Raw genomic sequence first — 26,692 nt, forward strand, 5'->3', positions numbered from 1 at the left:
GCTATGAGGGAGGAAAAATATAAAATATTGATATTTGGTTTTTAGAATTTGGCTTTAAGGAGCATGCTTAAGTACACAGGAGTGACCTGTCATGATGTCTGCAACTTCCTTGCAAGTGATTCAACAATATTACAATTATTGAATTTATGTGGTGGGTATTTGGGAATTTATTGTCCTACTATACAGTTTTCTGTACTTTTGAGATTTCTCATAATAAAACATTGAAAGAAAGCTGTTAGACATAATGTTCTATGTGAAGTAATTTGTTCCCTTTGAAATTCTAGGAAGGTTAGAATGCGTGTTCATAACATCAATAAAATCACAAGGATTTACAATGTAATTGGAACTATCAGAGGATCTGTGGAACCTGGTGAGTTGGTGGATTATTTTAGACATTTTGTTTTTACAAAGATTACAAGAGTAAGAGAAGATAAATTTTAGTCAACAATTGATTTTTTTCTGGCTGATGTGAAACAACTAAATTTGGAATAAAAAAGTATAATTCTAAAAGAAGACTCTACCTTATGGTGTTGATTATTTTCTATGGGGAAACTCAAGCGAGAGGAAGTTTAATTTAAAAACATAAATAACTACTCTTTATAATGTATTCAAAGTTGTAGTTCTTTTGAACTCATTTTTTCCCCAGACAGGTATGTTATTCTGGGAGGTCATCGGGACTCCTGGGTATTTGGAGGTATTGACCCAACCAGTGGGGCTTCTGTTTTGCAAGAAGTTGTTCAGAGTTTTGGCAAACTGATGAGTAGAGGTAAGTAATGTTTCCTTGGTAGGTGATGACAAAAAGTGACTCGCTGAATTTTCCTTTGTTTTTAGGCAGGTGTACCTAACTATGTATGTTAACAATGATTACAGGCTGGAGACCAAGAAGAACTATCATTTTTGCCAGCTGGGATGCAGAAGAATTTGGACTTCTGGGTTCCACAGAATGGGCTGAGGTAAATAAGACAGAGAAGTTCTTATTTTCTTGGTCAACAGGGAACAAATATATGTATCTCTGGATAATCGCAGATAGGTTCCATTACCTAATATGGTTTTAATTTGGATAAATACCCAAGAGAATTTAGGAATTAGAGTTTGCTTTTACTATCATATCAGATTGGCAAAACAGAATATCCTCTTAATTATTGGGCTACAAACAAATTTATTTATTATTGTCAAAATATTTTAGTTTCTATTTGTATTTGTTTTGTAAAAAATCTGTTAAGTTCCAAAAGTAGTTAAAACTAGCAGGCTGTTTGTGACAAATGAATTAACTTATGTAAAAACTGATACAGATACTTGGAGTTAATTTTCAAGCTTCTGAAGTTTCCTTGGAGTTCTTCCATCTAAGAGAACATAAGATGTTCTGTTAAGGTGACTATACTTTGATTGTAACTTCACATTTATAGATTCCATGTATAACTGTAACCATAGGTATATTTTACCATTCACAAAAGTTCCTGATTGTTGAGTATAGTATGATAATTTTGTAAATTGAATTACAATTTCAAGGGTTTATTTTTCCTTCAGTTATGATTAATTTTTATTTGCCACTGGGTCTTAACGCTTAGTCTTTAAGGGTCTCTCCTAGGCCCCCTCTTTTATCTTCTTCCCTTAGCCTCTCTGTTGAGTATCTCTAAGTTCTTAAATGTGCAAGGTAAGCTTGTGAATTTTTATAAAGGCAACTGCGCCATAAAGCACTTTCCCTCCACCATCCTCTATTTATCTTTTATAAGTCCAGATATTATAGAATTGTTTTAAAGTATGTCTTATAATTCTTGCCATTGTGTCTAGTTTTTAAATGCTTTCCTTCTGACTCCTTTCCTCTTACTTTACTTTAAAATAATAATATGAAATAAATAAATATGGGAGTAAAATCACACATATACGTCACTTGTATCACTTATGCTTTATTCCATTTATATTGCGAGGTTTTACTATTATGTTGGTATTATGAATATGTATTTTGGAATAGACTGCTAATTTAGATGAATCAAATTTCATTAAGGTCATTTACTTTTAGAAATATGTAATTTCTTATGAATACATGTATATATAAATACATGTCTCTGTTCCTATAATTTCTGCAGCTTAAAATAAATACAAGATATAATATGCCTTGCATTAATTTAAATACATGTGGGTTAAAAGACAATTTCAATACTGTTTCCAGTTTTCTACCAGATTCTTGATCACATTCACATTCGGATTCTTAACCATTGAGCCACCAGGGAAGTCCCACCTTCCTTAAATATAGTTAAGGAACCTTTATTTCTACTGTAAGTCTGTTATAATGGGAACTCTGACTCTATCTACAGCAGAGTCAGTTGTGATCTGGCCTGTGTGGGCAACTGTAGAGGCAAGAATCCTCATTTGTGTGATAATCACTCACAGCTTTAAATGATTTTATTGTAACATGTTCTTATAAGGTACAAAGCTAGAGAGAGAGAGAAGTAAAGTGGTCTCTCAGCATATTCTCATCTGAGTGTGATGACATTCGTTTTTCTCTGATTTATTTTTCTTGGATGTGTGTGTGTGTGTGTGTGTGTGTGTGCGTGTGTGTGTGAATCAGAGAAAGAGAGAGAGAACATCTTTTTTTTATTGTCCATCCTTCTTTCCCTCTTATTTTTTCTCTATTCTCCTGCTTTTTTGTTCTTTTTCTTCATCATATCTTTAAAAAAAATATTTAGATACATGGAAATTTCCAACTACTCACTTTTAAAATGATAAATTTACATGGGTGTCCAATTTCAGTGGATCTCACACTTTAATGTATGTAAGGGTTGCCAGGGATACCTTTTAAAAATTATAGATTTCCAGGCCTTACTTTGAGCAATTCTTATTCAGTAGATCTGGGGTGGGACTGAGATTCCGTGAGGTTCACCCTTCATATTCTGCTGCAGGGGATCAAGGAACCACATTTTCAAAATGCTGTTGCCTCAGGGCTCACTGCTATTGCTATAAACAGTAGCTACAGCATCATAATATTTTTCTTACTTGTTTTAACTGAATTAATGTTGTCAACCAATCAGATAAATTCTCAGAAATTATTGTCAAAGGCATAGGTATTTGATTTATAAAGGTATTTGCAGACCACTCTTATACTAAATTATTTTTTTTACATTCTCACAATTGTAAATGCTGTGAGTTAAGTAACAACTTTTGCTTCAACTATAGGAGAATGTAAAATCACTTCAGGAGAGAAGCGTTGCTTATATCAACTCAGATTCTTCTATAGAAGGTAAATTTTATTTTGGGTTGTTATTAAATAGTATACCATCATTTAAGTCTGTAAATTCAGCTTGTAAACTTTCTAAGATTATCCTCTCCTATGAGACACCTCGATATACCTCAATTTTCCATTTTTACCAGAGAGAAACTCATTATGATTCAAATGAATCAATATGATTCATAACTAAGCTATTGATCCTAATTCCTTTAGTATATTTACCATTTGCCTATCTTGGATTACTAGTTAAAACTCTAGTACTTAATTACATCCTTCATGTGGAGATAGTAAAAGGATTGGTCTACAGAATATTCCATACAGAAATACTTCCTGTATGTACTGGAGCAAATCTGAAGTGAATACAAACTACAGACTTCCTTTTGACCCTGACATGTGACATTTATATCTATAGGCTTTCACTGTATTATTCTAGACAAATGTCAAAGCACACTTACTAGCTACTGACATGCTGTAGTCTAACGTCTTGATATATACTATTGAATTGAATGAATGAGGGAATTCCCTGGTGGTCCAGTGGTTAGGACTCAGCGCTTTCACTGACGTGGGCCTGGGTTGTATCCCTGGTCGGGGAACTAGGATTCTGCAAGCAGAACGGCACAGCCAGGGAAAAAAGAAAAAAAGGCTGAATTGAATGAATGAAGAAAGAATACTGTGGCCTTATCACTTCCTTTGCTAAAGTCTCCCTAAGTGATACTGCCTTACTGAAGGATGAGAGCTGCTGTCTTAGCAGCAAAATCCAACTATGCCCTCCAATGTCCTAAGTGTTTACCGCAGCCTCTCTCACCCCTGAATAATTATTTCCACACTATTTTTAATTCTCTGGGAATGATACCTTCAATTTGAATATCTTATTTATAATTAGAAAATAAAGTTAGAATTAAATAGATTGGAGTTTCATTTGGAAGTACTAAAATACTCTGCCTTATTTATTTTTCAGGCAATTATACTCTCAGAGTTGACTGTACACCCCTTCTTTACCAATTGGTGTATAAACTGACAAAAGAGGTATATAAGTAGTTCTGTCTTAATGTTTTCTGATGAATAGTAAGTGAATAACTTGTTTTCTAAATTAGTGATATTTATTTTTAAACTGGCGACACATAGCTGATTTGTATTGATATAATAACTAAGCAGAACAAAATCTTTAATATAATATTTACTTATGTGACATAACTATGAAAATAGCACTAGTTTTTGTCCTAATAATAGTTCTTAATAATTGTATACATTTATTATAAAGTATGGGGTCTGTCATTTCGTCTGGCATAGGCATTTTTATATAACAGAAAGAACGCTGAGCTGGAATGGAAAAGCCTTGGTTTCAAAGATTGCCTTGGCTACTCATTCATTCGTTCATTCAACAAGTGTTTATTACGTGGTTACTATGTATCAGGCCCTATAAAATGAATGAATTCTAGCAGCAGCAATGATAAAAGGAAAAGATTACTGAATCCAAATACTTTGTAATCTAGAGAGGATACAGACCTATAAACGAGGAACTATATATATTTCACTGGAATATTGGAAATATTGGATACTATATACAATGGAGAACAATTGTGGAACAGAGAAGCTAAAATCCTGTGGCAGCTGGGGAAGTGGGAAAACATTAGAGGATGTTTCCTGAAGAATTAATGGTTGGGCTGTAATATGGAGGGATGTGAAGGTAAGGGAGACACTTTCTCAGCAGAGGATGCAGTACCTAAAAAAAGATGTGGAGGTATGAAAGAACGTATTTCTTGACCTGTAGGTAACTTAGTGTGACCTAAGCATAAGGTGTTGGTGAAAGGCTGGTACAAAATGGGGCATGACAAATAGGTCAAGGGGTTCAGAAATTTGGTGATGGAGAAGTTCAAGAATCTTTAACAAGGTTGTGCATTATCATATTTATTCATTTAGAAAGATTACTCTGTATCAGTGTAGTGAATAGGTTTAAGCTGCAGTAAATCTAAAAGCAAAATGGAAATAATTCCACATGCTTACTTAGCACACAGGAATTTTATAAATATTACTTATTGATATATAAAATACTCTGAAAACTCCAATGTACTCTGAATCTCTAAAAATTATGTAATCTGTTCATTAAACATCTGTGTATATCATTAAATAATTACTTGTTATAGGATTTAACTATAGACGTATTTCTTTCAAGTAGGTATCACGTAGATGACAATGTGAAGTAGGTATCAATTTTCTGTAGGTACTATTTCCCAATCTTCCTTAATCTTGCCCTTTCCTTTTCACTGTTAGTGTCTTTAACATCTTATTCTCCCAAATGAGAGTCCTCTCATTATTCCCATCATAACTGTCTCACTGTATTGGGTAGCTTATGTCCTTGATCCTTTCATTGGAATGTCCCATAAAAACATCTCATCTGAAAGCAAGTTGTAAAGACAATATTGGGAGAACCCTCCTCAAGATATGCATTCATATTCTGTCCTACAGAGGTGGCTCCTGCCTTTGATGTGAGGGATAATAATAATTTCAGGGCCAATAAGCAGAAGTTTCATTCTATCCCCACTTTGTACAAAAGCAGATGCTTATCTGTGGCCAAAAAAAAAAAAACCCAGTAGAAAAAGGAGACTTTTATCCTCCTAAACTGTTTATTACCATTTTATCAACCCCTAGTGTGTGTTGGCACGGTCAAACCATGCTGGGGAGTGTGGTGGAGAGGGCTGAGCTTAGAGAGAAGGGAACCTACCTGCCTGATAGAAGCAGGAAATGGACAAGGTGTTGAAATAATGGGGGAGAACCAGCAATTATGACAGTGCATATAGCTGAAACAGAAAATTCTGATCTTAGCTGTACAGGCCATAGGGACACAGTTCTGGCTGGTGCTAGACCTGGATGGTATGATTCCGGAAAATGAAGAGGATTTTGCAGGGAATTCAGTTCAAGCAGTTTGTAGGAACTGGAGCAGGATCTCAGCTGTTGCAAATTGGCAGAAGCAGAGTACAGAGTAGAACCCAGTCATTTGGCTGGAAATGAGCAGAACATCCCTGAAGCTTCCACAAGCTGGTGGGAAGGGGGTGCCTTTGTGGGGTGCTGAGACTGTTTTTAAGCTGAGGACCTTGTATGCTATGATGAGGGAATAACCAACTCTGTATAAAGGCCTGAGAAGATATCAGAGAAGATATTGTTTGGATTAAGATGGGTACCATTTTCCCCATTTCCACATATGGGAAACTAGGGTTTAAAGAAAGGAAGCAATACACCAAAAGTTATAATGCTTTCAGCATTTCATAAGTAGGGTCTGTCTTTGGTCCATTTTTGAACAAAGCAGAGCTGTAAACCAACAAACAAATAAAATGCAGCCAATATGTATGATGATTTTTTTTTGCCACCACATGCTTCTGCTTTTCTTTTTTTCTTTTTCTTTTCTTTTTTTTTTTTTTTTTTTTTTTTACGCGGGCCTCTCACTGTTGTGGCCTCTCCCGTTGCGGAGCACAGGCTCCGGATGCACAGGCTTAGCGGCCATGGCTCACGGGCCCAGCCGCTCTGCGGCATGTGGGATCTTCCTGGACCGGGGCATGAACCCGTGTCCCCTGCATCGGCAGGCGGACTCTCAACCACTGCACCACCAGGGAAGCCCTTCTTCTGCTTTTCTTAGAGTGGAGAAAGAAAAGGAAAGTATAAGTTTGTAAGTATATGTTTAATGAGGGTAATAAAAAATGTTTATGTATATACATAAGTTCTTAAAATTCCCAACTAGAAACCTGAGGTTATGTAGTTTTATTAAAACCCATCAAATTCCAACATTGTTTAAACACTGACTTTCTAAAATAACAGTTCCTCCTCATCCCACCTGCACTACAAAGCCAGGACTCATATTGACAATTTCAAGCTCAGCTTCATAATGTCTGTCTCCTGCCCTAAGGCCTCACTGTAGGTCATCTTGGACAAAAGCAATTTACTAAAGTAAATATTATATATATAAAGTTTTCTCCCAGTGACTTTCCACTGAAAGAAATCTAAGCTGCCCAACATTGAAGTGATGACACTTGTTAAAAATCTGAAATGCTATTGAAAAGTTTACCAGTATAAGCAAGAAATTTTTTCCTAAGGACATGGCAAAATTACAAGTAAGTGGGAATTATAAATGAACAAGAATTTGGGCTGGATTTTTTTCTTGCAATTTGCAAAAACATATTTTTCTGTAAAGAATATGATACACAAATGTTCATGGAGATAAACGTAGAAGTCGATATTAACTAACATGTGGTTTTATATTAGCGTAAATTTAGTTGTTCTACCTCTTATTCCCAATATTTGATTTATCTTTCCAGATCTCCAGCCCGGATGATGGTTTTGAGAGTAAATCTCTTTATGATAGCTGGTTAGAAAAAGACCCTTCATCTGAAAATAAAACTTTGCCTAGGTAAATTACTTGTATGTACATTTTCTACCACACTATCAGTTGAGTTCCCCTTTGCCCCTTGTTTCTCCAGACAGGCAATTCTCAGATGTCTCAACAATTTGAGAGTATTTTTAGTAAAAATTATTAGCCATTATTTTGCATTCTTGCATAAAATTACATTAAGATATGTATTAAATACATTAATAAATACAATTCAAATGAACTAAAAAAAACAAATGATGGGGCTTCCCTGGTGGCACAGTGGTTGAGAGTCCGCCTGCCGATGCAGGGGATGCGGGTTCGTGCCCCGGTCCGGGAAGATCCCACATGCCGCGGAGAGGCTGGGCTCCTGAGCCATGGCCGCTGAGCCTGCGCGTCCGGAGCCTGTGCTCTGCAACGGGAGAGGCCACAACAGTGAGAGGCCCGTGTACCGCAAAAACAAAAAAAACAAAAAAAACAAAAAAAACAAATGATGGATTATTTCTTTCTAAATTTATTAAGGTGCATTATCAGTAACTACCAAGTTATGTCTTTACCTTTAATTAGTTTAGATTTTATGTAAGAATTAACTTTTACTTCTCATTTATACAATAGCAGCTTTCTTGTATTTATTTTCTATTTATATTTGTTTTCTACTCCTATACTATTTCTAAAACCAGCTGGTGGTAGCAATTTATAGTTTCATTCCATATTGCAAATAAGTCTTGTGAAAGTTTAAATGTATCTCCACTATGTATTTCTTTTTTATTACAGGAATTTTTTCAAAAATATTTATTTATTTATTTACTTACTTAATTTTTGGCTGCATTGGGTCTTAGTTGCAACACATGGGATCTTTCGTTGTGGCACGCAGGCTTCTCTCTCTAGTTGTGGCGCACAAGCTCCAGAGCGGGTGGGCTCTGTAGTTGTGGCATGTGAGCTTTCTAGTTGTGGCTTGCATGCTCAGTAGTTGCGGCACATGGACTTAGTTGCTCTGCAGCATGTGGGATCTTAGTTCCCTGACCAAGGATGGAACCCACATCCCCTGCATTGGAAGGCGGATTCTTAACCACTGGACCACCAGGGAAGTCCCTCCATTATGTTTTAAATACTTATTCATAAAAACACTAGAGTAGAAAAAAAGATTTAGAAAACATCCCAAGGTCTCAATCTCAAAAACAAGTCTAATAGTTTGGAAGTATATAGTTAGGTTTTTAATGCATATGTAATTTTACGTTCTGTTTTGCTGACTTATTTTTGAATGAAAATCTTCTATGACATTATTTTTTTTTAAGTTTTTATTTATTTATTTATTTTTGGTTGCATTGGGTCTTTGTTGCTGCGTGTGGACTTTCTCTAGTTGCAGCAAGTGGGGGCTACTCTTCGTTGTGGTGCGTGGGATTCTCATTGTGGCGGCTTCTCTTGTTGCGGAGCACGGGCTCTAGGTGTGCAGGCTTCAGTAGTTGTGGCACGAGGCCTCGGTAGTTGTGGCTCACAGGCTCTAAAGCGCAGGCTCAGTAGTTGTGGCTCACGGGTTTAGTTGCTGCGCGGCATGTGGGATCTTCCCGGACCAGGGATCGAACCCGTGTCCCCTGCAATGGCAGGAGGATTTCCAACCACTGCACCACCAGGGAAATCCGTCATTACATTTTATATGTATATATTTATATATTATTTATATATATGTATGTATGTAGTGGCTTCTTAATTATATGCAAAGCAATATATTATAATTAGATTTATTTCTGAAATAAACTAAGGCACTTTTAGAGTCTTCATGATCTTAAATGTAGACTTTCTCATGGCAGTTATCTTACTAGACTATAGTTCTCTGAGGGCAGAGACCGTATCTTATTTGTTTTTCCCTCAAAGCAAATACCATAAATGCTGAAGATACGGAAGATATCATAGTTACCAGGCTGCCATATTTAGTGTCACTGCCCAACTCTGGTTTTAATCCGTTCAGATTTATAGGTTTATCACACATATAAATAGGTGTGATAGGAAAGTGTTTTGAGGGTGGTATACCTTTTCTTAATTTTTATAAATGTGCCATACAGTTCCTTGCAGTTCTTGGGACAGGATTCATGGTGCCATCTATTTAATTTTATATTATTTATTTATGCATTTATTTCTTCGTGTGTGTGTGTATGTGTATCATATTTTACATTTAGAATCAACAAGCTGGGATCTGGAAGTGATTTTGAAGCTTATTTTCAGAGACTTGGAATTGCTTCAGGAAGAGTCCGGTACACTAAGAATAGGGTAAGCCATTTTATTATTTTGGATACATAGCACTTCATCCACATTCTCTCTGTTAGGAATTCTGTCATTTAGTTGTTGGGTACCAGGCACCGAGTGGACATGTGGCCTGGGAAGAATTTCAGGGATAGAGATAGCCTGCAGGTCCCTTTGTAGACGGACTAGGAAATAATTTGTGTTATTTTGTGAATGTTCACTGCCAGGGTTATTCAGTGAAGTGGTAGTTGATAGAGTAATGCCAGGTACTTAGCTGGTTATCACTACCAAGAGGTTTGCATCCTTTTCCTGATGCGGGCTTTGTTGGAAAATCTAATTCTTCTTTTCTGATCTGCATTGCCTGCATTGCACCATTGCCACTCAAACACATTGATGATATGTGAGTACATGGGTTTCGAACCTATACTGTATTTGTCTGTCTGTTATAAATTATGTCATAAACCATACTGAAGATTACATCAGGAAACTAAGATTTGTCACAGATTTTAATAATTTTCTAGTCATAATTGCAGTATGCCAACATCTTGCTTGTCTAGAATACATATCCCTTGCAAATTTGACTATCCAGAATACAACTAACCAAGAAGTAAGCAAAAACAGCTTCAGAATAACCCATAATAAATGCATAAATCTGTATACTAATACTCATAACACTTCATACATAAAAGATGCGCTTTACCTCTGTCAAAGCCTGCTCACTTTTATACTGTCATCATTCTGAACAAAGTTATCTAATTTCTAAGACAATGCAGATTAAAAGCAGAATATCAGATAGAGGGAGAGAGACTGATACAGGGATGACTTTTAGTGATATTAAAAGCAATAAGAATGATAGCTTTATGGCAAAGTAGCAGATAGGTAAAAACTAAAGTTAGGAAAGGCAGACCTAAGAAGTAAAAACTATTCATGTGGAGTACCACCCTGTAATAATTTATGTTTATAATGGTAATCCTTAATTTTGTAACAAAGGTTAAATGGCTTGTGGTTATATACTGTTTGGAAAGGGAGGGAAGGGGCTGAAATGTTGACCTTTAAACAACAGGGGTGCCAACCCTCCCAGCAGTTGAAAACCCACACATAGCTTTACGATCGGGATCATGCAGTTCTGTAGTACATATTTATTGAAAAAAAATCATGTATAAGTGAACCCCTGTAGTTCAAGCCTGTGTTGTTAAAGTGTCAGCTGAATAATCCTTCAGCTATGATAATACTTAGCTGCTCAGAACCTTTCATTCTCAATCAGTTGATGGATAATTTTAAACTGTGCTGGTATGCAATTTGAGTATGTACTCCTTAATTTAATTGTCAGCAAAGCAATAGGGAAAAGTTTCAAGAAGCAGTGTTTTGAACAAAGATTATATGAATTATAAAATGAATAATGGTAAAATTTTAAATTGGTGAAAATTTGGTGGTGGGTTTTAGTTAATTAGACTTAATTTTTTCACTCATTGTGATAAAACTCAGGGTGCCATATGGTTATGTTTTTTAATACAATCATTTTATGATTCCATAAAATATTATAATTTGAATAGTTAATGTTTGTATATTCTCGGTCCCCCCCCACCTTTTTTTTTTCAGAAAACAGATAATTACAGCAGCTATCCAGTATACCATACAATTTATGACACATTTGAATTGGTAGAGAATTTTTATGACCCCACATTTAAAAAACAGCTTGCTGTAGCTCAATTACGAGGAGCACTGGTTTATGAGCTTGCAGACTCTAAAATCATTCCTTTCAACATTCAAGACTATGCAAAAACTTTGGAAAACTATGCAACAGGTATCTACAGTTTATCCAAGAAATATGACCAACAATTAAGAGATCATCAAGTATCATTTGGTAAGAAATGGCTGGACAGATATTTTATAATCATCAAGTTAGAGTTTTAAGATATCACCTCCTATTGTCATCCATGCATACCATTTCATGCTAGAAGTTACCCCTGCCTCATTTCTTAATCCTGACTTATAGAAAAAAAACTTTAAACACCTATTAAAGAATGTGATTTAGTTTGATATTTGTAGGATGAATCCATTTTGCTAAGTTAGTGCTACAAACATTGGGTTGGTAAATATTTTCCCCATATTGCTGCCTTTAAAGATGTTTTGTTATAAGAACAATACTATTAAAATGTAACAATATTACACAAAGTTTGGAAAGTAGAGAAAGCCACCACTTCCACTACATTTATGTAGTATTACATTATTATCATCATTACTGCAGCATTTACCTATTAATGTTTTTCTACATGGAGGATTTTTTACATGGTTTTAAGCATTTTTTCCTTTTATATCTGGCCATTTTGTGGTTGTTATTCCACATCATGTATCTCCTGCAAAGCAGAAGTGAAATGTGATGTAGTGTAGTGTAGGAGCATTAAGCATTGGGTCTGGAAGCAGTTTCCTGGTTCAAATCCTGGCTCTAATATTTAGTCATTGTGTGACCTTGAGAAAATTACTTAACCCCTCTATGTGTCAGTTTTATTATGAGTGAAATAGTAAAATAAAATGTTTCCAAGATTGCTGTGGAGATTTCATTTGGTTGGTACATGGAAACAATGGTGACTGTCACTTAGTGCTCATAACGTTAGCTGTTATTACTGTTTTATTGCAACCATTTTCTTTTATTATTCTGGGAGTACATATTCTTAGTATATATCAAAGTTATCAAATATGTACTGAGTGTCTACTGTGTACCAAGTGCTGTGTTATTTCCTGGGAGATATAAGGAAGATTAAGAAATAGTCATTGTCCTCAGAGAGCTTAAATTCTCATGGGGAAGGAGAAGACAAAATTCAGGGGATAAGCTATTAAAGGGGTGCACAGAGAGTACTATAGAGGTGCTGAGAATGAGTAGCGGGTGGTCAGTAAAGGCTTTGGAATATAATTACATAAGAATTAGTAACCTTCAGAAAGTTACAATGAGCAGCAGGCACTAAGATCTAGAAACTGAAGCAAAGAATATTTAGAAAATTGTGCTTAGATCTATATGAATAGTTGTCCCAATAGTTGTCCCAATGAATAAATAAATTAATGCTGGGTTTCTGATAAATTGAGTTAAAAGGATTTTTTATGTCTTAAACTCTTGAAATTTGTTATTTCCTTAGGAACCAATTTTGCCATCTTCAATTTTATACATTATTTCTTTGTTACAATATTTTCTAATAATTTCCATGGATCTGAAAGAAGACTCAGTAGAAAAATAGTTTCAACATCTATTTAGTCACAGCAATCTGGAATGGGGGGGTTGGAAAATGAACCTTTGAAATATGAAGCACTCATGCTTACTAATTTCCCTACTACTTTTCTATTTTTTGAAATAGATTCCTTATTTTCTGCTGTGAAAAACTTCTCAAAGTCTGCTTCAGATTTTCATAGAAGACTTTCACAAGTTGATCTGAATAAGTAAGTTTCAAATGTAAAGCTCCCTACTGTTTTGAAAAGCAGTCTGGTTACTGGAATGAACTGGGTACACTTATAGAAGCAATCAACTCTGAATCATTGCTACTCAAATTATGGTCTGCCAGCCAGTAGCATCAACATCACCTGGGAACTTATTAGAAAGGCAGAATATCAGACCCCATCCAAGACCTGCTTTATTAGAATTCTGCACTTTAACAAGACTCTCCAGGTAATTTGTATTCACATTAAAGTTTGAGGGGCATAGATGTTGAATGGTAGACTAAAAACTCATCCCATGGCAAGGGCCAAGGAGACATGTCTTTAGAAGTTTGCGTGATAAGAATTCTGACTATTTCTGGTAATTCATAGTTCTATGGGTTTAAGTGCATTTGTAGCATATTTTACTACAGTCACAATATTCCTGTGAACGGTGTAGAAATTCTTTCTTTACTAATAATTTTTTTGCATTTCATTTATCCTCGTGCCATTGTTAGGTTGAAAAATAATTTAAAACTTATACTCAAAGCATTATTTAACAAGCATAATTTGTTCCACCTTACAGTCCATGTCACATTTCTTAATTTTTTTCAGATTTATCAGAATAAGCTTTCACACCTCCCATCCGGGCAGAAAGCTGTATCAGTCATTGTGAGGGGCCCCTCTTTCCCCTAGGTTGTAGGACAGCCTAGGGAATTTTTGCAGCACCCCAAAAGAGAGTTGGCAGATTCCAAGTGTTGAAGGGACTCTCTGCCCATAGGAGCAGCTCTCTCCCTCCTTGCAGACTCCTGCAACTTCCCTTCATTCTGTCTTGTTTAGCCTTTACTCTGCTCCTTTCTTCCACAGTAGAATTAACTGGTTTATCAAGAACAACTTGGTAGTCCACCCTGTCTACCTTTGCAGGAGGCCTGTCTCTCCTCCTACAAAGAATTACAAATGTCTTTCACTTCTTTCTGGTCTGTGATCTTGAAAAACAAAACAAACCATTTCCCAATCAGTCTCTCTGCTTATTATAAATAATAGAAAGATGCCCCTGCTGTTATATGTAGCTTACCATATGAGCCTTACTGTGTGTTTTATATGCATTTTCTTTAAAAAATCTATGAGTTTAGCAGGTTATTTCCTCATGCCTTATCCTTATTTAATATTTTAAAATGTGGTTGCATGGTAAGGGTTTTAATTATCTATTTCTTATTCTCAAAGCCCCACTGCAGTGAGAATTATGAATGACCAACTGATGTTCCTGGAAAGGGCATTCATCGATCCCCTTGGTTTACCAGGGAGGCCATTCTATAGGTAAGGAGGCAACAGCTGTTCCACTAAATGACACCAAATATGTCACTGTGACCAAAACCAGCATACCCAAGGTGTGCTTCAAACTCCTGCTATCAGAGAAGTGGAAAGTGGATATGTATACTGAAGGAAATATGGGTGAGATTATGCATAACAGTATAATTTGTACTATCAGAAAAGTTAATTTCATATTGTGTATTGCTTTGCTGCAGATGTAAATGGCAGATGATAGTTGAAAAAGAACTCTTGTTAACAAAATCGAAAAGACACAGAATCTTAAAGGGGATCTGAGAGCTCATGTAGTTCAATTTTCTACATGAATCTTTTCTGTAGGATCTCAGAAAAGTAGTTATCCAGCCACTGTTTGAATCTTCCAGTGAATGGAAGCTTACTACCACATGAGGAAGTTCGTTCTGTTTTAGGAAAGGTCTACTTAATAGAAAGTTTTCTTCATAAAGATATATTTCCCTGTAATTTTCTCCCTCTGACCCTGTTCTGCTCTCCAAAGTAAAAAAGAATTAGTCTAGATCTATTTCCATATAACATTTCAGGTTTTTGAAGATGGATGCCATAGTTTCCCCTAAAGAAATATCGTTCTTTTTTATCTCTATCTATCTCAGGTTTTCTTTCAGTATCTTGGCTGCTTTTGGATAGCCTCCAGTTTTTTGAGGTACATTTTAAGCTGTGGTTTCTTGGTAAAAATTAGAAAAGTCCTAGCATTTAGAGTCAGAAAATCTATGTTCTAGTTCACTTGCACATGTGTGATTTAGAGCAAGTCATATCTAGGGTTTGCTCATCTGAATTAGGATGGTGATAATTGCTATTTTACAAGGCTGTTTATCATCAAATGACATATACAAAAGATATTTCTATGTTACCTTTCTTATAAATATTAGTAATAATTTAACTGATTACAAGCCCAGGCATTTAGAGCCTAGCTCTGCCAAATACTAAGTGTGACCTGGGCAAATTTACTTCTCTAAGACTCAGGTTCCTCAGCTGTAGATGGAGATTACAGTGCTTTTACCCCATAGGTTTGTAGATTTAAGGCATGCAGAAGATTTAGCTCAGAGGGGGTATACTCAGTAAATGGCTGCTATTTTTATAATAGTTTACATAATGTAGGGATAAATGTTTATCAATACAAATGAAATAGCAGCCATCAGTTAAGTATTTACATAAATCAAATCCAAGGTTGAAAGCTAATCTACACGTTAATCCTCTCTTGCCTATCATTAGTCCATCTTTTTTTTATTTTTTAAAGGTTTTTTTTTTTAAATATTTTTTTTGGATGCATTGGGTCTTAGTTGCGGCACACGGGATCTTTTGTTGCAGTGCACAGGCTCTTCGTTGCAGTGTGTCGGATTCTCTCTACTTGTGGCGTGTGGGCTCCAGAGCTGACGGGCTCAGTAGTTGAGGCGCGGGCTTAGTTGCCCCGCGGCATGTGGGATCTTAGTTCCCCAACCAAGGGACCGAACCGGCGTCCCCTGCATTGGAAGATGTATTCTTAACCACTGGACCACCAGGGAAGTCCTTATTTTTTAATTTATATGATTTATAAGCAAAACATCTCTTTTTCAAATTCAAGCTCTATACAATTATATAGAATAAAAAGGGACAGTGCTAACACCCGGACATTTCTATTATTTCCTTCAGGGAAAATCAGTGATGAGTTTGATGTTAAATTTTGAATGCAGTTATGTACACATGTATAGTTATTTATTTATTATTTATTCATTTCTGTTTACATAAATGGGACCATATATCACTTTGCAACTATTTTTGGTAAAAATTTATCTCAGAGATCTATGTCAGTATATATAACTTTATTTTTTACTTATTTATTCCTTTGGCTGTGTCGGGTCTTCGTTGTTGCACGCGGGCTTTTCTCTAGTTGCAGCGAGCAGGGGCTACTCTTTGTTGTCGTGCATGGGTTTGTTGTGGAGCACAGGCTCTAGGAATTCCGGCTTCAGTAGCTGTGGCTCACAGACTCTAGAGCACGGGCTCAGTAGTTGTGGCACACGGGCTTAGTTGCTCCACAGCATGTGGGATCTTCCCAGACCAGGGCGCAAACCCGTGTCCCCTGCATTGGCAGGCGGATTCTTAACCACTGTGCCACCAGGGAAGTCCAATATATATTTTAGCTCTTCTCATCTGCTGCATAGTGTTCCACTGTATGGCTTTCATGTGTAATTTTTTTAGTCCTTATTGAGTTTTTAATTAGATTTTGCCCCCCAATTATTTAGTATTATGAAAAGTACTGCTATAAAATGTCCCTGAGCCCTACTTGAACATTTGTTTTAATATCTCTATAATCAGTACCTGAGCTTTCAGGGTCAAAAGGTAAACACACTTTTTGGAACTATTAATTGAACATGAAGACTATATTCTAAAGCCAGGGAGAGGTGGTTCAAGATGACAATGTAGGAAGATACTGAACTCACCTCTCCCAGACATACCAAATCTACAGCTACAGATCGGACAATTTCTTCTGAAAAAGACCTGACAATTACCTGAGGAACTCCTTCACATCAGGCAAAGGAGAAAAAGGCCACCACGTGGATGTGGGTAGGTGAGGCTGAGGCCCAATCTTCCCACAAAGCCCACTCCTGGGGCAGCAGCCCACAGCAAAGGGTTTGTACCCAAATCAGCCACCTCAACTTTTAGGACTTGTGCCTGAGAGGTAAGCCTCCCAAATATCTGGCTTTGAGAACCAACAAAGCTGCTGCATCCCTAAGACCAAAGGGATGTACAGAACTGAGAAACTGCTCAGGCTGAAAGGACTCGCTGGAACTCATCTGCACAGGGCCCAGCACAGAAGCAGTCCTTAAAAGCACCCAGATTTTATGTGAAAGAGATTCATTTGCTGATCTTAAAGCACCGGCTGGAGGGGCAGGGGCCTGTTGGGATACTCTCCGAGATGGGGGCCGGTGGGTGCCTATTTCCGCTCTTGCTCTGCCTTGCTAAAGCTCGTGGGCACTATCTTTCTTTCCCTCCTCTTCCCTGAAGGTGATGATCTTCATGCATTCCCTCTGCTGATCTCCAGAGCACCAGTATCTCTGGAGGGGAGCTTTTATTTGCAGCTGGTACTCTGCCTTTTGCATCTGGTGTCCTGGTTTTTGTAGCTGTCGCCAGGAGACACTCCTTGATTGCTCGGCTCAGGGTAGGGGGTAGGAGGGCTTGCATTCCTGCATCCCATGAGGCTGTAACAACTGGAGAGACAGTTCTTGGCAGACTACCATCCCCAAGGTACAAGCAGACTGAAAACACCCCCAGTCTTTCTGAGAAAGAGGCTCATTTGCTTGTCCAGGAGCTTTGGCCTAAGGAGAGGGCTTTTGTTCTGGCGCACTTCTCAAAGCCTACGGAGTGCTCTCGGGGAATGGAGGCTGGTGGAAGCACTCTTTGCGCTCTCCCTCTCCCTCACTCCAGCTTGACCTTATCTCTCAGAAGGGAGCTTATACCCTTTTCTGGAACCGTGATTTTTGAAGTTGCTGCCGGGGATACCTCTACATTGCCTGGCTCTGGTGACCAGAGGGGATTATGCTTGCGGGTGTCATAGGAATAGATATTAAACAGCTACCACTGTCAGGCACAGCAAGAGAGAGGCAGCAGAACCAAGGGCTGTCTTCCAGGGAAAGAAGCCTTATAAGCTTATAATCACAGCTACAGGCTGAGAGGCAGGATTCTGATTAAACACATTACCCATCTAAGGGCTGACTGTAAACTGTACCAGAGACGTAGGAGGGCAGGTGCTGTCTTCATGCTCTCCCTTTGCCACGCTCCAGAGAACGAGCATCTCTCAGGGAAACTCTTACACATTTGATACCTCAGCTTTTGCGGCTGCTGCCCAGGGGATACCCCTTCATCCCCTGCCTCTGGTGGCCAGGTGGGATTGCTTTCCTGGGTCCCACAGGGTTACAATGATCTGAGAGTCAGTGCTTGGGAGGCTGCCACCTTCAGGCCACTGCACAGATAGCAGGCGGAAACACCCCCCACCTTTCCATAGAAGAGGCCTATTTGCCTGTCCTGGAGCTTCAGCCTGAGGGGCAGCCTTCACGCTTGGCACACATCTAGAGGCCTGTGGAGCTCCTCTCAGGGAACACGGGCCGGGGAATGCCATCTTTACATTCTCCCTCTGCTTTGCTACAGCTTGCTAGTATATTACCAGAAAGGAGCTTATACACTTTTCTGGAGCCCCGACTTTTGACTGCTACCCAGGGGACACCTTCATATGACCTGGCTCTAGTGGACACCAGACCTACTCTTGTGTTCCACAGGATGGTATATATTTGCATACTTTAAAAGCTGCTGCCTGAGGGCCTGGCTTCCAATCATCCTGAATCTAAGTGCTGACTGAGATATTCCCCTTTGGTACACTGACAGGTCTTGGCACACACTCAGCTATTGGGAGCTATTAAAAATTGGTGGCTTGGAGAATCACAGAGGTTTGAGAGACAACCAAGAGCTAGGGAAAGGTTGAACAATAAGGTTTATCACATGAGGCTACTCCATCAAGACTGTTGGTTTCTATGCATTAGATGAAACAGCCACATCTTCCAGAGAGTCAAGCAAAATAAGGAAACATGGGAATACGTTACAAACAAAGAAAAAAAGACAAAACCTCAGGAAAAAAAACATTTAAACAAATATAAGTAATCTACCTGATAAAGTGTTCGAAGTAGTGGTCATAAAAGATGCAACTGAATGTGAGAGAAGAATGGATGAACACAGTGAAAACTTTGAGAAACTTGTAGAAAATATAACAAAGTACCAAATAGAAGTCATGGTGTTAAAGAAAGAATACAATAACTGAACTGAAAAATACACTAGAGTGGTTCACTAGCAGACTAGAAGAAGCAGAAGAATCAGTGACCTGGAACACAGGTAGTGGAACTCACATAAACAGAGCAACAAAAAGCAAAAAGGATTTTTAAAAGTGATGACAGCTTAAGGGACCTCTGGGACAACATCAAGTGAAACAACATTTATGTTATAGAGGTCCCAAAAGAAAAGAGAAGGAGGCTGAAAACTTCCCCAACATGGGTAAGGAAACAGACACCCAGATCCAGGAAGCTGAGACAATTCCAAGTAAGATGAACCAAAAGATACCCATCTAAGACAAATTATAATTAAAATGGCAAGGAAGGTAGAAATAAGGAGAGAATCTTAAAAGCAGCAAGAGAAAAACAACTTATGAACAAGAGAATCCTCTTGAGACCATTAGCAGATATTCCAGCAGAAATTTATCAGGCCAGAAGGCTGTGGCATGATGTACTCAAAGTGCTGAAAGAAGAAAATTCCCAACCAAAGTGAATAAAAATCATATAATCATCTCAATAGAGAAAAAACATCTGGCAAAATTCAACATCCACTTATGATAAAAAGTTTCAACGGGACTTCCCTGGTGGTCCAGTGGTTAAGACTCCGTGTTCCTACTGCAGGGGGCATGGGTTCGATCCCTGGTTGGGGAACTAAGATCCCACATGCTGCAGAGTGAATTAAAAAAAAAAAAGTCTCAACAAACTGGATACAGAGGCAGTGTATCTCAACATAACATAGGCCATATATGACAGACCCACAGCTGCCATCATGCTCAATGGTGAAAAACCCAAAACATTTCCTTTAAGATCAGGAACAAGACAAGTATGCCTACTCTCACCACTTTTATTCAACATAGTACTGGAAGTCCTAGCCACAGCAATTAGGACAAGTAAATCAAAGACAACCAAACCAGGAAGAAGTAAAACTGTCACTATTGCAGATGACATGGTACTATATGTAGAAAATCCTAATGATTCCACAAAAAAACTATTAGAATAAATTAATTCAGTAAAGCTGTAGGACACATAAGCAATATACAGGGACCTATGGCATTTCTACACACTAATGATCAGAAAGAAATTAGGAAAACACCCCATTTACAATTTCATCAGGTTTACTTGATTGCTGTATCAATAATATTGTACTATACTCTCCCTTTACAATTCTCCAGAAGACGGCATGTATAGTAAGGAATACCTATGACCTGTATCTCTAATCTCAGCTTATATATGTCAGAATACTAATGTTTATAAACAGTTTAGCACATATACCTGTTTTAATAAGAAAGATCCATTTGAGGCCATACTAAAATTTAAAAGCCAAGAGCAATAAATTCTGATGTACTTTGGGAAATCTAAATGATTACATTATAAATTTCTCTTTGATCATTAATATAGTGACTTTACATAGAGTTCCATATTGTGTCCTACAGTAGATTTACAGCTTGAAGCAGCTCTAGGATTTGACTGTTGGGCCTAATTCCTGATAAGAGTGTTTAATAAAATATGTACATTTGTGGAAGGCAGAGTTCCACACACTGTGGAGAGAAGTAACTTGATCTCTTGAGCTACTTATGAGGTGAAGTAGGAAATCAACTGCAAACTTTCCTTCTAGATCAAAAAAGTGTCTTTGTGGGCAACCCATATATAGCCATTTTACCTTTGTGGAATGGGCTTTATTATCCTTACCACTTGTGATATTTTTGTAATACAAGCTTCTTTAATTATTGCTTTTTAATGTCTGAACAGTACTGGGAACAACTGTCATTCTTGTTGAATCTCTAAAAAAGGCAATAAATACAGCGGTAATTATTTTTTTAATCTCTTATTAAACATATCCATAAATTATCCATGCTTCATGGATGTCAGTTTGTGGATGTCTAGGCAGTTAGACAACTAATGCCCATAACTTACAGGAAGGAATCTACTTACTTCCAACTGCATGGGTTGGCAACATATGATTCACGAGATGTGTCTTATCAACTCCTTTCTTTGCTTAAAGTTATACCATTAACTAAGGATCTCAAACCAATTATATATGCTTTTATTTTGGAGTAACAAAAGTAAATGCCAGGAGTAGACACAGAATACTTAGTAAGATATGGTCTAACAAAGCAGAATGAATAAAGAAAAAGCATATAAAATGTAATATATGTATACACTTCAGTTCAACCTGTCCTCTTTGTTTTTTTCTACTAGGCACATCATCTTTGCTCCAAGCAGCCACAACAAATATGCTGGCGAATCATTTCCTGGCATCTTTGATGCTATATTTGATATTGAAAATAAAGCAGATCCTCGTTCAGCCTGGAAAGAAGTAAAGAAACACATTTCAATTGCATCCTTTACAATTCAAGCAGCAGCAGGGACTCTGAAAGAGTTGTTATAGTAAGGTCTCAGCCAACTAGCTGACATTAAAAGTCTGAGGATAAAATCCTTCTTTCTTTCTGATAACACATGAAGCCAGAGCATGCTAAAATCTTGCTTTTCATGTCATGTTTTGACTTTAGACTTCCACCTTGTTCATCTTCAAAGAGATTTTTGGCTCTTTGAAAATTCATAACTTCATCATCAAACTGCTAATCCAATAAAACAAACCAAAAAACCTCTAGTCATATGGAGAAAGAGATAAAGTAATTGAAAATTCCGTAAAATGAAATATGGCAAGGAACTTGAACTCTTCAGACATTGGTGGCCAGAAAGTAAAATAGTACAAGCACTTCGGAAAACAGTCTGGCACTTTCTTATAAAGTTAAATATATACTTATATTATAGCTCTAAAATTCTACTTCTAGGTATTTACTAAGGAAAAGCAAAAACATGATCACCAAAAGACTGTTGCATGTTCATCGCAGCTTAATGTGTAAATAATGCAAATGCCCATCAATAAATGAATGGATAAATTGTGGTATATTCACAATGGAATACTACTCAGCAATGAAAATGAAATAACTGCCAATACATGTAATATTATTGGCAGACATTGTTGAGGGAAAGAAGCCAGACACAAAAGAATGCTTAGTATGAGATTCAATTTATATGAAGAAGCAAAACTAATCTATGGTATTAGGAATTAGATCAGTGATTGCTTGGGTCAAGTAAGGGGCAGGCAGGGAGGAAATCTGCTACAAAGAGGAAAGTTTCTGGGATGATGGGAGTTTTCCGTATCATGATCTGGATGATGGTTACACAGGAATATACAGTTGTCAAACTTCATCTAACAGTAAACTTAAAATGTGTTAACAATGATACCTCATAAATAAATTTGATTAACAAGAAAAAAAATGTCTGGCAAGGAGACTGGAATAGCACACCTTCTCTTGTGAAACCATCATGGAGTATAAATGGAAAGGAAAAGTGAGTAATAGCTATACTTTTGATAACTTCAACTCTACTGAATAATATATATCTGATAGGTGAAAACAGTTGACCCTTGAACAACATGGGGGTTAGGGGTGCTGACCCTCTGTGCAGTTGAAAATCCATGTGTAACTTGACAGTTGGCCTCTCCATATCCTTGCTTCTGCATGCATGGATTCAGCCAACCATGGATCATGTAGTGCTGTAGTACATATTTAGTGGAAAAAAAATCTGTGGATAAATGGACCTATGCAGTTGAAACCTGTGTTGTTCACAGGTCTACTGTAGTTGCCACAAATCTTCATACTCTGACTCCTCTTGAACAGAAGTATATCAGCATGTGCAAACTTTCATGCAGAGCCTAATGATTCAGAATTGTGGGTAATCTGAGATGAAAGCTTCAAAAAGCTTGGTTGTTTAATTACTTTGCCAAAAAGAGTTGAGAATCAAAAAAATGAGCCCTCATAGGCAGGCACATTAACTACAATAAGAAGCTTTAAAGGGCAATAAAAGATATTACTCATGAAGTATAAATAAATGTATAAAGCATATTAAATTAGACTTATGTGAAAAGTTTGTTTTAGCAAATCTATGAATTTAATTTTCTACCATACTATATATTACCTTAACATAAGACTTTATTTTAGGATAGAGGAGTAACTATATTTTAACTTTTGACTTAAAGCATTGTCTTGTAGAGACAATATTGGGTTTTCTACTGTCCCAACTGAGTAAATCACTACATAATTTTGGGCATCAGTTTCTTCAAGAGTAAGGATTGTTAAGGTTCCATCTAACTCTATTATATCATTTCTAAAGGGGACAAAATACAAAAATTTATAAATCTCTTTTATGTTTTTCCTACCAGCAGCTTTCCAGAAGATATTTATTGCTAAAATAGCATGTATGGTTAGAAATATGGGTTTAGAGAAAAACAGTAACCTTTTCAACTTATTGTTTACTTTAATTGGTAAGTTATTTAATTGGTAAGTTAATTGGTAAGTAATCAACAACTGATCATTTGAACAGAACAATGATTATGTGGTATGCACTGTAATAAACTCAGGATATTAGAGAATATGTACTACCACAAGTTCAACACACAGAATGTGTTTGAACTACTTTTTCAGTCTTTTCCCCGTAGGATTATTTTATCTCTAAGATGTTCACTCTTGGTAACCACATAGCAAAAATCTAGAGAAGTCATGAAACATAAAAAAAAGGGAGACTGTGCAAATCACCGTGGAAAATCACCACTTTACAAAGGTAGACAGAAACAGAGGGAAAAGCAAAGAAAGGAGATACAAAACAACCAGAAGACAAATGATAAGATGGCAGTAGTAAGTCCTTACATATCAGTAATCACTCTAAATAGAAATAAACTCAATTCACTAATCAAAGGCACAGAGTGGCTGGATGGATTAAAAAGACCTAACTATATAATTTCAGCTCTAGAGATACACGTAAGCTCAGGGTGAAGACGTGAGTGGATGAGGATATTCCATGCAACTGGAAACCAAAAGAAAGCAGGTATAGCCAGACAAAACAGACTTAATGCCAAAAATGATAAGAGACAAAAGGTCATTATATAATGATAAAAAGGTCAATATATCCAGAACATACAACAATCATAAATATATACACACCCAACATTGGCATACTGAAATATATTAAGCAAATTCTAATAGATCAAAAGGGAGAGATAGGCAATAATGCAATAATAGTAGAGGATTTCAATATCCGACTGCCAGCAATGACCACTGATTATCCAGGCATCAAATCAATAAGAAATGTTGGAATTTGACTATACTGTATAACAAATGACCTTAACAGACATATCCAAAAGTAGCAGAATATACATACTTCTCAAGTACACACAAAACATTATCTAGTATAAATCATGATATGAGAAGAAATGAAAACAACACATCTCAACAAATAAGAATACCGAAATCACACCAACTATCTTTTCAGATAACAATCTATGAAACTAGAAATCAACAATAAGGAAAGCTGGAAAATCTACAAATATGTGGAAAGTAAACAAGACACTCCTGAACAATGAGTCAGAGGGAAAAAAAGGAAATTAAAAAATTATCTCAAAACAAATGAAAATGGAAATACAACCTATCAAATCTTATGGAATAAAGGAAAAGCAGCTCTGAGAGGAAAGTTTATAGCAATAAATTCATATATTGAGAAATATAGAAACATCTCAAAAAAAAAAAATCCCCCTAACTTTTACACCTCAGGGAACTAGAAAAAGAAAGCAGGAGGATCAAAGTGGAAATACATGAATAGAGACCAGGGAGGAAAAAAACAGAATTAACAAAATTAAAGCTGGCTCTTCAAAAGATAAACAAAATTGACAAACCTTTAACCAGACTAAGAAAAAAAGAGAGAAGACTCAAAATTAGAAATGAAAAAGAAGACACTACAGAGATACAAATACTACAGAAATACAGAAGACATATGAGACTATTATGAACAATTATATGCCAACGAGATAACCTAGAAGAAATGCATAAACTTCTATAAACACAAACTACCATGACTGAATCAGGACAAACAAATTCTGAACAGACCATTAATGAGCAAAGAGATTGAATCAGTAATCAAAAACCGCGCAACACAGAAAACCTCAGGACCAGATGGCTTCATTGGCAAATTCTACCAAACATTCAAAAGAGAATTAACAACAGTCCTTCTCAAACTCTTGCAAAAACCTGAGGAGGAAATACTTCCAAAGTCATTTTATGAGGCCAGCATTACCCTGATTCTGAAGCCAGATAAGGATACTTTAAGAAAACAATAGACTAATATCTCTGATGAATGTAGCTGCAAATTTTTCAACAAAATCTTAGCAAACTGAATTTAAGAACACACAAAAAGGGTTATACATCATGACCAAATGGGATTTATCCCTTTGATGCAAAGATGGTTCAACATGTAAATCAATAAATGTAATATATCATCACATTAATGAAAGATAAAAATTACATAATCATCTCAGTTGATGCAAAAAAGCATGTGATAAAATACAACATCCTTTCATGATTAAAAAACGCTAGGCAGACTGGGTATAGAGGAACATACCACAACATAATAAAGGCCATATGTAACAAACCTACAGTTAACGTGATACTCAATGGATAAAAATTGAAAGCTATTCCTCTAAGATCAGGAACAAGACAAGGATGCCCACTTTTACCATTCTTATTAAATACAGTACTGAAGTACTAAATTGCTCAATATAGAGCACCTGAGCAAGACAAACAAAAGGCATCCAAATACAGAATGAAGAACTAAGTGTTGATATTTGTAGATGCTACAATTTCATATATAGAAGATCCCAAAGACTCAACCAAAAAAAAAAAAAAAACTGTTTGAACCAATTAATGATTTCAGTAAAATTGAAGGAGACAAAAATCAATATACAGAAATCAATTACATTTCTATACGCTAAGAATGAAACATCTGAAAAGGAAATAAAACTATCCCAATCACAATAGCATCAAAAACAATAAAATACTTAGGAATAAGTTTAACCAAGGAAGTGAAAGATTATTGCTGAAAGAAACTGAAAACAAAAGTAATAAATGGAAAGATAGCCTGTGTTTATGGATCGGAATAAGTAATATTGTCAAAATGTCCATACTATCCAAAGCCATCTATAGATTCAACACAATTCCCATCAAAACACCAATGGCATTCTTCAGAGTAGAAAACAATCCTCAAATCTGTATGGACCCACAAAAGACCCCAAATAGCAAAAGCAATTCTGAGGAAAAAGAACCAAGCTCGTGGTATCATACTTCCTGATTTCAAACTATATTACAAAGCTATAGTACTAAAAGTGTATTACAATAAACAATATAACCATACACCTAAAGGAGGTAGAAAAAGAAAAACAAAACCCCAAAGTTAGTAGAAGGAAATAAATCATAAATATCAGAACAGAAATAAGTAAAATAG

General features: G+C 36.5%; 1 protein-coding gene across 2 annotated transcripts in view; it reads left to right on the plus strand.

The window, feature by feature from the left end:
* Positions 1 to 24,177, plus strand: part of NAALAD2 (N-acetylated alpha-linked acidic dipeptidase 2) — a 51,723-nt gene extending 27,546 nt beyond the window's left edge. Inside the window, exons 10-20 of one of the 2 annotated variants that reach the window (XM_081239509.1) lie at positions 285 to 370; positions 647 to 766; positions 871 to 953; positions 3,175 to 3,238; positions 4,185 to 4,252; positions 7,534 to 7,625; positions 9,758 to 9,848; positions 11,421 to 11,685; positions 13,169 to 13,250; positions 14,448 to 14,540; positions 21,557 to 24,177. In XM_081239509.1, coding sequence (XP_081095635.1) covers positions 285 to 370; positions 647 to 766; positions 871 to 953; positions 3,175 to 3,238; positions 4,185 to 4,252; positions 7,534 to 7,625; positions 9,758 to 9,848; positions 11,421 to 11,685; positions 13,169 to 13,250; positions 14,448 to 14,540; positions 21,557 to 21,746 — 1,234 coding nt within the window. In that variant the 3' untranslated portion in view covers positions 21,747 to 24,177. Of the gene's footprint in view, positions 1 to 284; positions 371 to 646; positions 767 to 870; positions 954 to 3,174; positions 3,239 to 4,184; positions 4,253 to 7,533; positions 7,626 to 9,757; positions 9,849 to 11,420; positions 11,686 to 13,168; positions 13,251 to 14,447; positions 14,541 to 15,872; positions 16,009 to 21,556 lie in introns of those variants that run through there. The other variant, XM_081239510.1, reaches the window with a different exon arrangement.
* Positions 24,178 to 26,692: the final 2,515 nt, after the last annotated feature.

The sequence above is a fragment of the Mesoplodon bidens genome (genome assembly GCF_964165515.1).
Source record: "Mesoplodon bidens genome assembly, chromosome: 7".
Classification (NCBI taxonomy): domain Eukaryota; kingdom Metazoa; phylum Chordata; class Mammalia; order Artiodactyla; family Ziphiidae; genus Mesoplodon; species Mesoplodon bidens.